We start from the raw sequence: 15,266 nt of genomic DNA on the forward strand, positions 1-15,266 counted from the left end.
TTTTAATTTTTAAAACCTGCTACCAAATCCTCTTTTATCAATAACAATAAAAACAGAAAATGCTGAAAAACTCAGTAGATCTGGCAGCATCTGCGGAGAGAGACAAACAGAGTTAATGGCCGGAACTTTCTGGACATTCTCGTCGGCCGGATCTTCTGGTCCCAGCGACAGTGAATCCCTGCCATGGGTTCCCCGGCAGTGGTCAATGTAGGACAGGTCGTCTCCACTGCCACAAAACACATCACGGGGGTGCGGAAAATCCTGCCCAACGTTTCTTAGAGCTCTTTAACCAATGTCTGTTCCATTTGAGTGTAGTCCCATTATCTCAAGTCTCACCAGAAAAGGTTTGCTATTAATGGTATTATCCCTTCAGATTTCACTGGCATCCAAATTTCTGAAATGTACCTACCCTTATTTACAGCTGGACCCTTGAATATTTATGCAAAGAAGTTGACCCACCAAACTCCTATGCACATTTTTAATACTTGGTTAACAGGGTACTTAAATATTTAAAACAGATATACACCACTGGACAAAAGACAGGCCCATTTTTGTGGCGTGTTCAGCTGGTAGATGTTGCTAAAAATAAATCTGCTTCATCAGTGACAACTGGTGGATCACAATGAGGAAGATTCATTTTCCGAGGATAGGCTATTTCAGTTCTTCCCCTGCCCCGCCCAGGCTCCACACTTTGGAAAGCAGATTTTGACCTCCCCGGGTCCAATTCATCTGTTTGGAGTGGGAGGTGGAGTTCCACACAGTTGGATGTTTACTTAGTGTTGCTACCAAGCGTCCAGTTGAAGCAGGGTCTTCGGGGAGTTGTAGTCCTTTCTGTCGCGGCTGCCGGGTTGCAGCAACGGGCACCGCCTGCCCATCGAACTACACAACCCAATGCACCCGGCTCCCCCCCGGTGCAGCTAAGAACAATGGCTGAAACTGGGCTGGGGACTGCTGCCAATGATGTCCAGAGCGAGGAGACCGTGGCCGCCCGATCCAACAGGTAAGCATTCAGAAGGGGAGAGTCTGCAGGACTCTTGTCATCCGGCAGCACCATGCGAGGCGGGATCTCTCACTTCCATGACAGCTGAGAAAAAGCTCCGGAAGCTAAGGGCAACGCACGTCCCTGCTCTACCGCAGGCAGTCCTGAGAGTTTAAAAAAATAAATAATGTTTGCAACACTGACACTGTATCACTTCCCTATGATACTTGTCAAATGTTACATTGCTTTATTTTCGTACGTTTCGCAATTGTTGCATTTGCAATATTTAAAGCAAGTGGATAAAAGTTGTTTCAGAAGTTTCTGCTTTTTTTTAATGACAGCTGCTTTAACCACTTTGGCTGCCCCGAAGAGACAATTTTTCATTACTATTTCGGCGGTGGGGAAGGGAAGTGGTCTTTTCATCTTTCGGCTAGTTGATTAAATCTCTCTGACAAGTAATATGATCCATAAAATAAAGCAACAGGGAAGGAGAGGGTGGCAGATATTCGAAATTTCCACACTGTATACAGTTTATATGGAGAGCCATATTTAGCTTGCACCTCTGGTGCTGCATGTATTGAATGTACTTGTAATTCCAGTTATGCAGGGCTATAATCCTGTATAATATATTTGAGGATTCAAGAAGCAAGCAATCCAGGTTGGTACTTAAATCAAGAGTATGTTTTAATATAATTTGAACGGTTGTAGACTGGGGCTTTAATTGTAAAAAAATCGTGCCTAATTATTAGGGCATAGTGTGCACTAATCAGATTTTGTTAAACGTTAGCATAAAGTTTTATTTTCAGACAAATTTGCGTTGGTTTCCTTGTAAAGGCGAATGATTGACTTGTGATTGTCAAGATGTTCAGATTATGTGTCTGGGCCATGTCTTTCACATTTCATTACAGATGACAGTGAGAATAATAATAATCTTTATTGTCACAAGTAGGCTTACATTAACACTGCAATGAAGTTACTGTGAAAAGCCCCTAGTCGCCACATTCCAGCGCCTGTTCGGGTACACAGGGAGAATTCAGAATGTCCAAATGACGTAACAGCACGTCTTTTGGGACTTGTGGGAGGAAACCGGATCACCCGGAGGAAACCCACGCAGACTCAGGGAGAACGTGCAGACTCCACACAGACAATGACTCAAGCCGGGAATCGAACCTGGGACCCTGGAGCCGTGAAGCAACTGTGCTACCATGCTGCCCTGTGTGTGTGGAGAGAATCCAGTCATATCCTTCGGGTTACTTCTGTCCTTTAATTTACAAGCTATTGCAGATCCATACAAACTTGCCCTGCAACTAAATTGATCTTTTATTTGACCTCCAACTCTACATTTATAATATTTAATCCATAATTCACCTCAGGCTGGGCCTATTTTCAAATTAAACCTTGTAGCTGTAAAGAGACTGGTCTTACATTGGTTCAAATTAGCAGCAGAATAATGCATATAGGGGCCTGGATTTTGCAGTCAGTGTCAAAGAGACAGTGCTCACCGGGGATCTGGATAAAAGCTGCCTCCAAATATTTCACCAGTCTGACCTGCCTTTCAATCTGGCACCATCAATAGGGGATCTGTGGCCTCCAGCAACAGGGCCTCACCAAGTAACTGATCAGCGAATCAGATTGAAGAATTCTCCCTAGCGAGCAAACCACAAAGTAAAAAGCAGGGATTATAATTCAATTCTTAATCATTTTGTGGAAAGTAAAATAAACATTGGGAGGAACATAATGATTTAAGCCAGACGCTGATGTGTCATGAACAAACTTGAAAAAAACCCCAATTAATTAAAAATAATTTTATGAGTTATTTTAAGGGAATTATACTCTACACTTGTAAAATTAGATGGCCAAGATTGAGAGGTGGTTTAGAAATACTTATGTCTCAGTACATCATTTAAACCCAGTTGCGCCTCATCCAATAAGGCGTAACATTCTGCATGGCTTTTACAGTGAGAATACTTGTGCAATGCATGGAAAGTGAAAGTTGGTGTCAAATCAGTGATTCTGTGTTGTTTACATATGCAAAAACAAAAACAGCTTGCCTATTGGGTACAAGGTATCTCTGACAACAAATCCAGACTTCTGCATTTAATTACACACACACAATTGCCAGACTTTGCTGTCAATTTTACACGGGAATGATGGCATGCGCTGACAGCTTTGCCATCATTACAGCCACGTATTCTGGGCCAGTATCCCTGCCATTACAGAATGAACTACACGGGACAGCGTGGTAGCACAAGTGGATAGCACTGTGGCTTCACAGCGGCAGGGTCCCAGGTTCGATTCCCCGCTGGGTCACTGTCTGTGCGGAGTCTGCATGTTCTCCCTGTGTCTGCGTGGGTTTCCTCCGGGTGCTCTGGTTTCCTCCCACAGTCCAAAGATGTGGATTGACCATAATAAATTGCCCTTAGTGACCAAATAAAAGGTTAGGAGGGGATATTGGGTTATGGTTATAGGGTGGAAGTGAGGGTTTAAGTGGGTCGGTGCAGACTCGATGGGCCGAATGGCCTCCTTCTGCACTGTATGTTCTATGTTCTATGTAACTGATTCACTGATCACATTGAGCAACACAATGGGGAATTTGATGATATTAGCAAGCAAGTATGGCTGATGATACATAGATTTATTATTAATCTATCATTGAGAAAATTCTGGAAACTATTATTAGGACATTTAGAAAATCATAATACAATCAGGCAAAAACATTGTGGGTTTGTGAAAGGAAAATTGTGTTTCATCTTTTTTTTTAATTTTAAAAATAAATTTAGAGTACTCGATTCATTTTTTCCAATTAAGTGGCAATTTAATGTAGCCAATCGACCTAACCTGCACATCTTTTGGTTGTGGGGACAGGGCCGAGATCGAACCTGGGACCTCAGCGCCATGAGGCAGCAATGCTAACCACTGCGCCACTGTGCTACCTGTTTTATGCTATTCTTAGAGCTCTTTGAGGATATAACAAGCGGGGTGGATAAAGGGGAACCGTAGATGTAGTGTATGGATTTCTAAAAGGAAATCAATAGATCAGAGTGTGGCGGCTCGGAGCTTTTCACAGTAACTTCATTGCAGTGTTAGTGTAAGCCTACTTGTGACACTAATAAAGATTATTATTATTATTGGTGCCCCATAAAAGGTAACTGCGCAAGTTAAGAGCTCACGCTGCTGTCCGGGTAAATGGATCATTTTCAGGTTGGCAAACTGCAATGAGTAGCGTGCCAGACGGATCAGTACTGGGGCCTCAACTATTTACAATCTGGATCAATGACTTGGATAAAGGGACTGACTGAATTGTAGCCAAATTTGTTGACGATACAAGGACCAGTAGGAGTGCAGCTGTGAGGGTGATAAGAGTCTGCAAAAGTATATAAATAGGCTAAGTGAGTGGGCAGAAAATTGTCAGGTTGGTTATAATGTGGGTAAAATGTGAGGTTGTTTACCTTGGCAGGAAGAATAGAAAAACAGGAAACCTGTGGTGGAAGATCACCATCGGTGGGACCAGGAGATGCCGCTGGTGAGAATGACTGGAAAATCCCCTCCCTGGTGTACAAGACTCATTTCTCTGCCATCTAATTAGTGTTTAGTCCTATACCTGGCACATAAGTAACCCCCCCCCCCCCCCCCCCCCACCCACACACACACACACACCACATATTTCAGAATGCTTACTTTATCACTGGAAACGCCATTTGCAAAAGCATGCTTAATGGACCAAATCAAACCCTGAATCCAGCAAGGATTTTGAAGCAGCAGTTAGCTGGTGCAGTTGCTTTATGGAACATAAATGGCAAAATGACCAGTTTCCCGTGATTCATCATCAGACAGCCTCAAAAACACGTGTACCCATTCAGAGGCGGATTTACAGTTAGTGGAGCCGTGTGCTCATCTTCATTTCTGCCCCCCAACCCCACCCCTCCCCTTCCCACCTACCCTCGGCCCACAGGACGTCATTGCGGAAGCCCCAAAAACTGTCCGATACTTCAAGCTTTTTAAAATAAAATGACAAACTTTCTTTATTCTTAGCTTCTTCCTCTTGCCTTGCCTTCATTTTTCTGGCTTTTCAAATACCCGACTCTGCTAAATTGTTCATCTAAATGGCTAATTATGGTTAATTATTCCACACTGTATTGACCCTCATGGGGGGAAGAAAGGAGTAATCTTCTATTGTCTGTTTTCTTCCTTAATAACTCTCGTTTCTATTCCCCTTTTCTTACTGATTCACCAATTGGAAACAATATTTTATGATTGGCCAGCTGAAACCTTTCATAATTTTGACAACTTCCAGGTGTCCTATTATCTTCTGTGTTCCATTGAGAATTATTCCCACTATATCTTCACATTGTGAATCTTGTGTTGCTCTATTATGTATTTTCTTTTTATGTACTAAATGATCGGTTTAAGCTGCACGCAGAAAAATACTGTTCACTGTACCTCGGTACACGTGGCAATAAACAAATCCAGTCCAATCCATCGTGGTAATGTTTTATTCCTGGCAATTTTATGATGGTTTTTCTTTCTCCTCTTTCCATGGATCTATCATCCTTACTGTGATGGCGTGTCCAACCTAACCAGCATCTTGTACAAATTCAAAATAATTTCTTTGCGTTTATATTCATGATGAGACCTATGAAATTCTGAATCCCACCTCTTTTCTTCATGGCCTTTACTATGGTACCGCACTGCAATCTTTGAAAATCCCTATCACCGCACTATTGAAACTTAGCGCTGAGGTATCGTCAACATGAGTTAACTCTGAGTTAATCCTGGGCCTGAAAATGAGGAAAATTGCACCATGATTGAGACATTTAGATCTCTAATTGTTTTATAATTAATTGTATGACATCTACTTTGTAAATGCTGCAGCTCTCTCTCACAGCAAAATACTATGGATACGGGAAACCTGAAATAAAAACAGAAAACACTGGAAATCGCAGTAGACCACGAAGAGAGAAACTGAGTTTTGACACTTCATCAAAAAGCTCACAATGTTCCAGTAGAGAGATCCTGCATAAGGAGCTTATGAGCCCATATGGCCTTTTTGGCTGATGTATGTTGTTCATTTTAGAGAAGCTGAGAATAGGATGAAATCACAATCAGTTCACCATGCCTCCACACTAGATGCTGCTGAGGGTGATGAAAATAGAGTACATAGAATTCCTACAGTGCAGAAGAAGGCTATTCGGCCCATTGAGTCCACCCCAACCCTTTGAAATAGCACGCTACCTAGGCCCACGCCCTCATCCTATCCCCATAACCCCGCCTAACCTGCACATCTTTGGACTGTGGGAGGAAACCGGAGCACCCAGAGGAAACCCACGCAGACACGGGGGAAAGTGCAAAACCCGCACACAGTCACCCAAGGCCGGAATTGAACCCGGGCCCCTGGCGCTGTGAGACACCAGTGGTAACCACTGTGCCACCATGCTGCCCCTTGTGTTTTTTTTACAGAGTAAGACACTTGTAAGTTTAACCTGATCCCAGTGATTGTCCTTTTTTGCTGTAGTCAGCAGCTTAGCATTGGTTCATGAATCATAGAACTTACCTATCGCACCTGTGCCAGAACTTCCCCCAATAACTCTCCTGCCTATTCCTCTTTTCTTACTGATTCACCAACCATTGGAAACAATCTAGATGTCCCATTATCTTCTGTGTTCCATTGAGAAAGATCCCATAGATCTTCATAGCTGTAATCTTTTATTCCTGGCAATTTTCTGATAGTTTTTCTTTCTCCGCTTTCCATGGTTCTATCATCCTTACTATGATGGGGTGTTGCAGCCTGACCAGCATCTTGTAAAAATTCAAAATAATTTCCTGGGCGGGATTCTCCCGCAATTGGAGGGATGGCCTGATTCTGGCGCCAAGAACGGCGCGAACCACTCTGGCGTCGGGCCACACGGAAGTTGCGGGAACCTAACTCTTTATATATCCTGGGCCTGAAAATGAGGAAAATTGCACCATGTTTAGGACATTTAAGGAGCTAAGACCAAGTGTGAGATTTGAACTCTCTCAAAACCCATCCACTTATAGGGTTAAAATTAGACCCTTGAATTTCCAAGTGTGTAATGATTTGTTGCTAATACCACTGGTACAAGAAGGATAGACTCTATCGGTACATTTGGGACATAGCACTGTCTGTGGGCCTGCAGTAGATGGCAGACCTCCGCAACATTTGATCACTAAGAGGGATTAATTGAACTCTCTGAAATGCACACACCAGGCGGAATTGACTACAATAATTCCAGAATATCTAATCTACTTGAAAAAATAACACGAGTCACTCGGCCAGCTGTCCCTCTCGTGTGAAAACTGCAGTTTAGACACAGAGGCAATGGCGGGGCATGTTGGTGAGGACAAGGCAGTAAGTGATAGAGATACCAGTGGTAGTTTCAGATGAAAAGGCTGCAAAATGAGCGGCAGAGAGTGGGTGGCAGTCAGTGCAGTAGGTGATGGACCAGACCATGTGGTAGACGAGGTCTGCGAGGTAGGCCATACTGGGCTGAAAAATGAAGCGTTAAAATGCAAGCAAGGTGCACGGTCTCTTCGTGAGGGGGGCTTGGATTTTTAAAAAATGTTTATGCATCAGGGCAAAACAGCGCGCTGACAGTAAAACATTGACATTTTGTACAGCCAGCTCAATTTGTCGTGGCACGTTGAATCTATCCTCTGCTGATTCAAAGGTTTGTTAACATAGGTTTAGATCATAAATCCCTTTTGCCAACATTTTTCTCAAAATGTGCTACCTCCCATTAATTTGCATTGAATTGCAGTTGTCACCTGGTTCCCCAGTTCATTGACTTGTTTTTGTCCTGTTGCAATTTTCTTTTGTGTTTTCCCACTGTTTTACATGGCCCTAGTTTGGTATCGTGAGCATTCTTTGCTCATCATCTGTCTTGATTTGTATTAATTCTGTGACTGACACAGCTGCAGACATCAGTGAGGTCAGGTAATTAATTGTCTTCAGTACTGAGAATCATCTTGGCACACATCTTCAATTCTCAGAAAACAAGAAGTAATTAAAATGACTGACAGCTAGAAATCCAGTAAATGCAGGAGTAAAGACTCAGTGTAATACTGAAAAACTGCCTCAAATGAAAGCTCATTTACCTCTGAGAATTGTGTAGAAATAATGAAACCCATGTGGTTTGTTAGATGGTGAGCTGTGAAACCCAACAGGATGAAGGTTAAAGTTGTCCTGTTTTATTGTCTGCGTTATGGGCTGATTTATTTTATTGTGTTTTTTCCAAGCTCGTTGCTGCAATAATGCTGCTCATTGTCTATTTCTTATGAGTAGGAAATGCCTGAATTTGGCACAACCACTTTCAATGATGTGACCAGATTCTGGAGAAAACACTCTTGTAGAGAATTTGTCACTACTAAGTCCTAACGAGTACATGTTCAGAGTCATGTAAATAGGGCAAACATGTATACAAACTGATAAGAGGCAAGTTCAGCCTTTATCTCTGGAGGGGGAGAGAGAGAGAGTCAGAGTTAACATTTTAGGTTGATAACTTTTTTATCAGAACTGGAAGAGAAAGATTTAACTGTTAATAAGGAAGTATAGGTGGAACATTCCGAAAAGGAGTCAGCCATTCAGCCCTTCAATTCCACCATTCAAGGAGATCATGGCTGATCTGTATCTTAACTCCATCCGCCTGCCTTAGCTCCGTATCCTTATAACCCTTGACTGATCTGTGAAATCGGATTTAAAATAATTAATCAGGGTCTCAATTACTTTCAAAAGAGAGTCTATGGCCGAGATGCTCCGGCTACTCTGCTAGCAGGATCTTCCGGTCCTGCCAATGGCGCGCCCCTGCTCCGGGTTTCCTGAAGGCGTGGGATGGATTCAGTGGGAGATCCCATTGACAGCGCTGGAACCAGAAGATCCTGCCACTGAGAAACGCACCGAGGGGAGGCCAGAGAATCTTGCCCGTCAGGTTTCCATATTTCTTCACTCTTTTGATACGATCCTAGTATAGACCAATAACTTACAGAAATTCAAACTTAATTGGGATAGCTAAAAGAATGACAAGTCAAGATTTCACATTTTAAGATGAAAAATGAAAATGAAAATCGCTCATTGTCACAAGTAGGCTTCAATGAAGTTACTGTGAAAAGCCCCAAGTCGCCACATTCCGGCGCCTGTTCGGGGAGGCTGTTACGGGAATTGAACCATGCTGCTGGCCTGCCTTGGTCTTCTTTCAAAGCCAGCGATTTAGCCCGGTGCTAAACAGATGTTTACTGTAACAACAAAGTAAAAGCACTATTGGCCAAACATGATCTAAATGTTAAACCACAGAATGGAATTCTCTCCTTCTTATTTTTAGCCTAATTAAAAAAACACACTTCACAGGTACTTAGAAATTCAGGCTCAGTTCTTCTGTTCTCAAAATGGTCCTAAATCGGAAGATGCGCAGGAGGATCCCTTGGAAGTACCCATGCACTGACTACACAGGGATTGCATGGGAAGTTTCAACTTCCTTTGGGCAATTGCCCTGTGTCTGGAACCCTCCAACTCTGAGTAGCAGTCAGAGACTTCAAATTGCTTCACAGAATAATTACTCAGGAAAAATTAGAAGGATTAAAATCAGAGCTACCTCAGGGTAACTACTACTGAGCCCTCCCAACCACTTCTCCACTGGACCTCCTGATACTGATGCCCCCCTCTCCCCAACCCTGAATACCCTTCACCACCGGACTGCCCCCTTGACCACCCAACTACCACCCTCATTTTTCTACTACCCGCCCAACCCATGACTACCTTCCCTCACCCAGTTACCTACAATACTTATCTTCTCTCTTAGATTTTCAAAGTGACTGGGACATTTAAACTTGCCAAATTCCCAAATGCATTCCTGCGTGGCAAACCATAAAAAGCTTTTAGCTTCTCTCTGTTCCCTTTCCCTCGGATGTAAGCAAACTAGAAACACTATTGGTGATATTCAGGCCCCTGATGCTGGAGGGCCAATGGGAGGCCCTTCAGGGATTGTGGTTGGGTCGGGTGCCCCACCAGCCAAATTGGGAGCAGCCGATTTAAGGATAGCGACTGCAAGGGTCAAGTGAAGGTGGTATGTTTATTTTTACTTTTCAAAATGCCACAGCTGCCTGGCCATGATCCTGGAGCGGCAACCCCTTTGGGACCGCCAGTAACCACAGCTGTGGCCTAGCGAACAGTCGTTATGGGTCTGGGGGAGTGATGAGGGAAGATCGTGTATGCATGCCGCATCCCACTACTCTGAGCTCACCACATTGAGCTGGACATGGTCCAGGGAAAAGTGGGCTGCACGCATTGACTGGAAATTCCAGTTGGTGCAGGAATAGGCCTGAGAATAATTGGCCTCAGTCGGCTGCCTGCTGCTTCTCAGTGAGCAGCTACTAGGGCCCGGATCAATTATGTTATTTCTGACTATCAAAGCTAGCCCACTGTTCCTCGTTCCTTCCCTATCCTCTCTAGTTACATCATAGACTTGATACAGCACCTGACATTGGTACTTTTGGCAGCAAAATATCTCCACTAACCTCACCAAGATCAAGGAAGATGATAAATCAACCAAACAACATGTAGGCTAGGAATATGTGACTGATTCAAAATGAAGTTCAGTGATTGTCAGCAATCGTTAGTACCCTGTTAGTTAAAAATGGATATCATTGTGACAGTCAACAACTGGGGCGGCGTGGTGGCATTGGTCATAATCAATGCACGGGTTTACGGGATAGAGTGGGAGAGTGGGCGTAGGTAGAGTGCTTTTTCAGAGGCTTGGTGCAGACTCGATGGGCTGAATGGCCACCTTCTGCATTGTAGGGATTCTTTAACTTTTTTATTTAAAAACATTTTTCCAATTAAGGGGCAATTTAGCGTGGCCAATCCACCTACCCTGCACATCCTATGGGTTGTGGGGATGAGACCCACACAGACACAGGGAGAATGTGATAACTCCACATGGACAGTGACCCAGGGCTGGGATCAAACCTGAATCCTCAGTGCCGTGAGGTGATAGTGCTAACCACTGTGCCACCTGCACTGTAGGGATTCTATGGATTCTAATTCTGAATGACTGTTGTTTCACAAATCCACGCAATAGAATGCCAGCTTGAATGCTCCAATTCAGAATTCGTGAAGAGAAAATCAGAATTATTAAGAGTTTACCCCATGCCCCAAAGCAGTTTAGATGAACTTTGTGTTTCAATAAATACCAATTTTAGCTCCGTGTACAAACACAGCATGGTGAGCAGGGCCAGTGTCAAGCTCGCACGTTGGTGCTGACAAGTTCATTTGAACCTCTGGGTCTCACTTTCATATTCTAGGTTGGGCCTGAACCCACACCAACGAGAATGAGGTCTGTGTGTGGGAGTGAGATTTTGGGTACAGGAGCCCAAAGGACTGGAGTAGATGCAAGGTAATGGTCCCTTGCACTAAAGTATATCATATTACATGGTACTTTCAGGAAAATGTAATGACTTATTGCCATTGATTTCATTGCTGCAGATTAGAGTACATTGGAAACAGTCTTCTCTGAAGTTATGTGCTATTTTGTGGTATTCCTCAGGTTAAGGTGATTTAGGGAGATTTCCAGGTTCTTACCTTCAGGGAATCTTTCAGAACAGCGCCATCGGCTTTCATGGGCCTGTCAAATGAAAGAGTATCTTTGGTAGCTTGTGTTTGCATTCCTAGTTATTATCAGTAAACCCATTCCTACTGACATTTTTTTGGCAGTCTGAGATGTCACATGGCTAGGTTTCCATGATAGGGTTCAGATTGCCTTGGACTTCCAGAGCTTCAGGTGAAGTTGTTAATGTACCACATAGACATGTTTTGGTCTTGTCCCAAACTTGCCAGCTTCTGGGTTTCAATTTTCAATATCACATCAGAGGTATCGCTGAGTAGTTCTCAAACCATATTCATTGGTTTTTGCTGATTTTCTCCTTGGTTCAATTGCTCTGTTTTATTACCTTTGCTCTCGAGTCGCCAGGTATCTTTATGATACCACCACGAGGTTCAAGTCCGAGTAATGATCAATAACCCAATACACCGATTAGTAAGATTTAAATCAAAGCACATTTATTATACACAGTAATCGCTACTCATGCACAAATTCTACGTCTAAGCTACTTCTACAAACAACAGGCCGATACTTAACTTTGGACTGGCCCACCAGGTCAGGGGAACAAATGGCCTTTCGTTCGGGTTCTCAGCCTGTGGTATTCGAAGTTGGTACGGATTGGTAGCTAGGAGCGCCTTTCTCGTAGTGAGCATTGAATTAAGACTTACAATTGTCGGTCTTCACTGCACCGGTCACGGTCAATGTTGGTTCGTGTTGCTGGGTGACCCGGGCAGGAAGAAGAGTGAAGAGGAGCTGCTGAAGAGTGAAGAGAGAGCGATTTGAACTTGGGGCTCAATTCTTATAGTCCCCAGGGGCTTCCCGCCTTTCGGGGCGGACCCTGTACCTGGTCCCAACTGATTGGACTCTGTCCCAATCGCTTGGTTCAATTTTCTCCAATACTGGAGCGGTTCCCTGATCGATGGGCGGTCTTGAGGTGCTCGTTCACCTCCTTTGTGTTGGCTCCTGCTGGCGCCGAGGAGTCTGTCCTTGCTTTGTGTGTCCAAAATGTTACTTATTGTTCCCGGGGATTGCTCATCAGTGTGCAGATGGCTGTTACTTTGTTATGCTGATGTTTGCTGGTATCGATGTTGTCTGATTTTTGCAGAGTCAAATACACAGCGAACCTGCAGCTGCTGGTTTTTGTCTTGCTGGCTGACTTTCCCATCAGCCTTTGCCGTTTGCCATTTTGAATCGGGAGTTGGCCAATTTAGGTGGCTACATTCCCTCCTTGTGATCCTAACGCGAAGCGTGAAGAATCACATAACTATGTTGCTTTCCATTCCCTGACCTGGGGGGGCACTTCTTTCATGGCCTCTACACTGACCATAACTATGCAAAAAAAATTTTTAACTGACAATTCTAAGGGGCGCTATGTCAAACAGGGACATGCATTACAAAACAATAAAAATGAGAACCTCTAACTATTCTTAATACACTACACTCACTTAAACATTTCATCACTCTAACTTCCTCGACCATACAAACAAAATCATAGCAGTTTATACACATTTTTCCTGGCTTGGCAGTCAAGCTCAGGATCGCACAATTGCTCATGAACATTTCTTTACATTTCTTTTTTTACAATAAAACCGCAAATGAATGCTCTTTATTATAGATCGCGGGGGCCGGGGGTCTAGTCGTATCCGAAAATAGGGGATCTGATCCTATATACCGGGGTGCGAGCGCGGTAGGCTCTCCTTCTCCCTTTCCTTAAGCGCATAGTCTGCACGATGCAGCAGAGTATTGCCAATACCAGTAAGGATTCTATTACATATGACAGAGAGTACCAGGTAATAAACCTGGCACACCAAGATGGTGTGGTGTCGCTGGTGACTGGGCTCTGGGTACTGCGGGGAAGTGAAACATTAATGGCTGGGGGGCTTGAGGTCATGGGGTTCGCGTTCACTCGCAATCAAATGTCCATTATTATGATGATGACCCATGTGAAGGAAGTCCTCATGGCTCTTCTCTTTTCTTTTCTTCTCTTCTTCGGTCCTGGAGCTTCTGGAGTTCTGTGGAAACAAGCATAGTGTCTGTAACTATCTTGGTTTAACATCTCGTACGATAGTCTGTCTGTCCTTTAGTGCCAATTACTCCCTTTATAATTGGTCACTATGTGTGACTCCCTCATTTTTTTTTCTTCAAAAACCGGATTTTAGGACAAGACACACTTCCAAATAATGAACCAGTGCGAGCCGTCTCGCAGACTGTGCAATTTACCATCCAAATGTTTCAGGATGTAAATAGCATGTGGTTGGCAACCTAAGGGTTACCTGAAACAAACCAAACCCTTTTGAACAAAAATTTCCAAAATGAGGTGCGTATGGGCCGCGACGGGTAAGAGTTGGATGGAGTCCCCGGGTAGGACGGCTACCAATGCCGTGTCTCCCCTACCCGAGTGTAGTTGACCAGAGGGGGGGGTTCCCAGACAGGGCAGGTCCCAAGCCGTTTCTCCACTGCCTGAGCAACCGACAAGAACGGGCAAGAAATGTAGTCATCGTGGTGGGGCTGCCGTAGTGGTTCTTTGCTTCGAACCAGAAGGGCAGTTACGAACGGGCGTGTGGTATCTGTCGACAGACTAGTTCCGCTGAACTGGCGTGTGGGACCTTAACAAGTGTCTGCAGACAAACTAGTTCCTCTGAACTAACGCCTGGGCAATAGTGAGTCTCTGTGGGCACGTTCTCAGAGGTTTCTGCTGAAAAGGCGTGGGGCCGTGAATTTTTTTTTCGGTCTGACAAACAACATTTAACAAGCTTTCAAACAACATAAAACATGCTGCAGGTTCCATCAGAAAGGACACCACTTCTCCCAAGCGGTTCCTGTTAAAACATCATCTGGACACCTCAGTTCTCGGTTGCGAACAGGGTCGCAAAGGGGTTCTCGGTGTGGGAGTCAGACCCAAGGTCGTCATCTTCTCCCGGGTGCCAAACTCTTGAGTGTATCAGGGCTGAAAGGGCTGCATGGTGTGAGGTGGGGTCGCTCTCGTCATTGCGGACGAGTCGGAACGAGTTATCTCGGTGCCAATAGTTGGTGTCTAGCTGTGTGGGGACGGAATCGGGGTTGTCAGTGTAGTTTGGTGGTAGGTGGTGGGGTTTATTTAGGAAAGTGATCATGAAGGGATCACTCGGATCGTAGTCGGAATCGCTGGGTGTGGGTCCTGTTGCATGGGGATAGTAGGGAGGCGTGCTGTGGCTATCGTCCGAGTCACAGTCGCTGTCTCTGCTGCTGCAGTCTGTGGGCGTTCCGGGGCGGAGTGTATATTTCGGGGGTGGAGTCGAGGTTGAGTCCGTGGCTGGGCTGGACGTGTTGGGGGATGGTAGGGTTACGTTGGCTGTGGGTGGGGCGTGGTGTGCTGCGTTGAGCATGACGTGGTGTGAGTGGTTGGACTGTGTTCCATATGCCTTCAGCTGGTTGATATGGAACCACGCAGTCTTTCCATTGGGGTACTTTATTTTATATTCGGAAGGGCTTACTTTGTCCGCAATGGAGTACGGACCAGAAAATTTTGGGGACAGGAATGTGCTGGGGTTATATATGGAGAGCTTAACTTTCTGTCCTATACTGTACTCAGTCGCATGCACTGTCTTGTCGAAACAAGCCTTGCTCTGTTTCTTTCTGGTGCCCAATTTTACTGCAGCCATTTTAACATTTTCAACTAATTGCTCTACTGCGTGTGTGAG

The 15,266-nt window shown here is 44.5% G+C and overlaps 1 protein-coding gene across 3 annotated transcripts in view; it reads left to right on the plus strand.

Annotated features, from left to right (window-relative positions):
* The first annotated feature begins 759 nt into the window (after window positions 1-759).
* Window positions 760-15,266, plus strand: part of LOC140428432 (uridine-cytidine kinase-like 1) — a 163,304-nt gene continuing 148,797 nt past the window's right edge. The window contains exon 1 of one of the 3 annotated variants that reach the window (XM_072514877.1): window positions 760-1,000. In XM_072514877.1, the coding sequence (XP_072370978.1) occupies window positions 927-1,000 (74 nt within the window). In that variant the 5' untranslated portion in view covers window positions 760-926. The remainder of the gene's footprint in view (window positions 1,001-15,266) is intronic. The other 2 variants (XM_072514873.1, XM_072514875.1) reach the window with 2 other exon arrangements.

Source organism: Scyliorhinus torazame, chromosome 8 (genome assembly GCF_047496885.1).
Source record: "Scyliorhinus torazame isolate Kashiwa2021f chromosome 8, sScyTor2.1, whole genome shotgun sequence".
Classification (NCBI taxonomy): domain Eukaryota; kingdom Metazoa; phylum Chordata; class Chondrichthyes; order Carcharhiniformes; family Scyliorhinidae; genus Scyliorhinus; species Scyliorhinus torazame.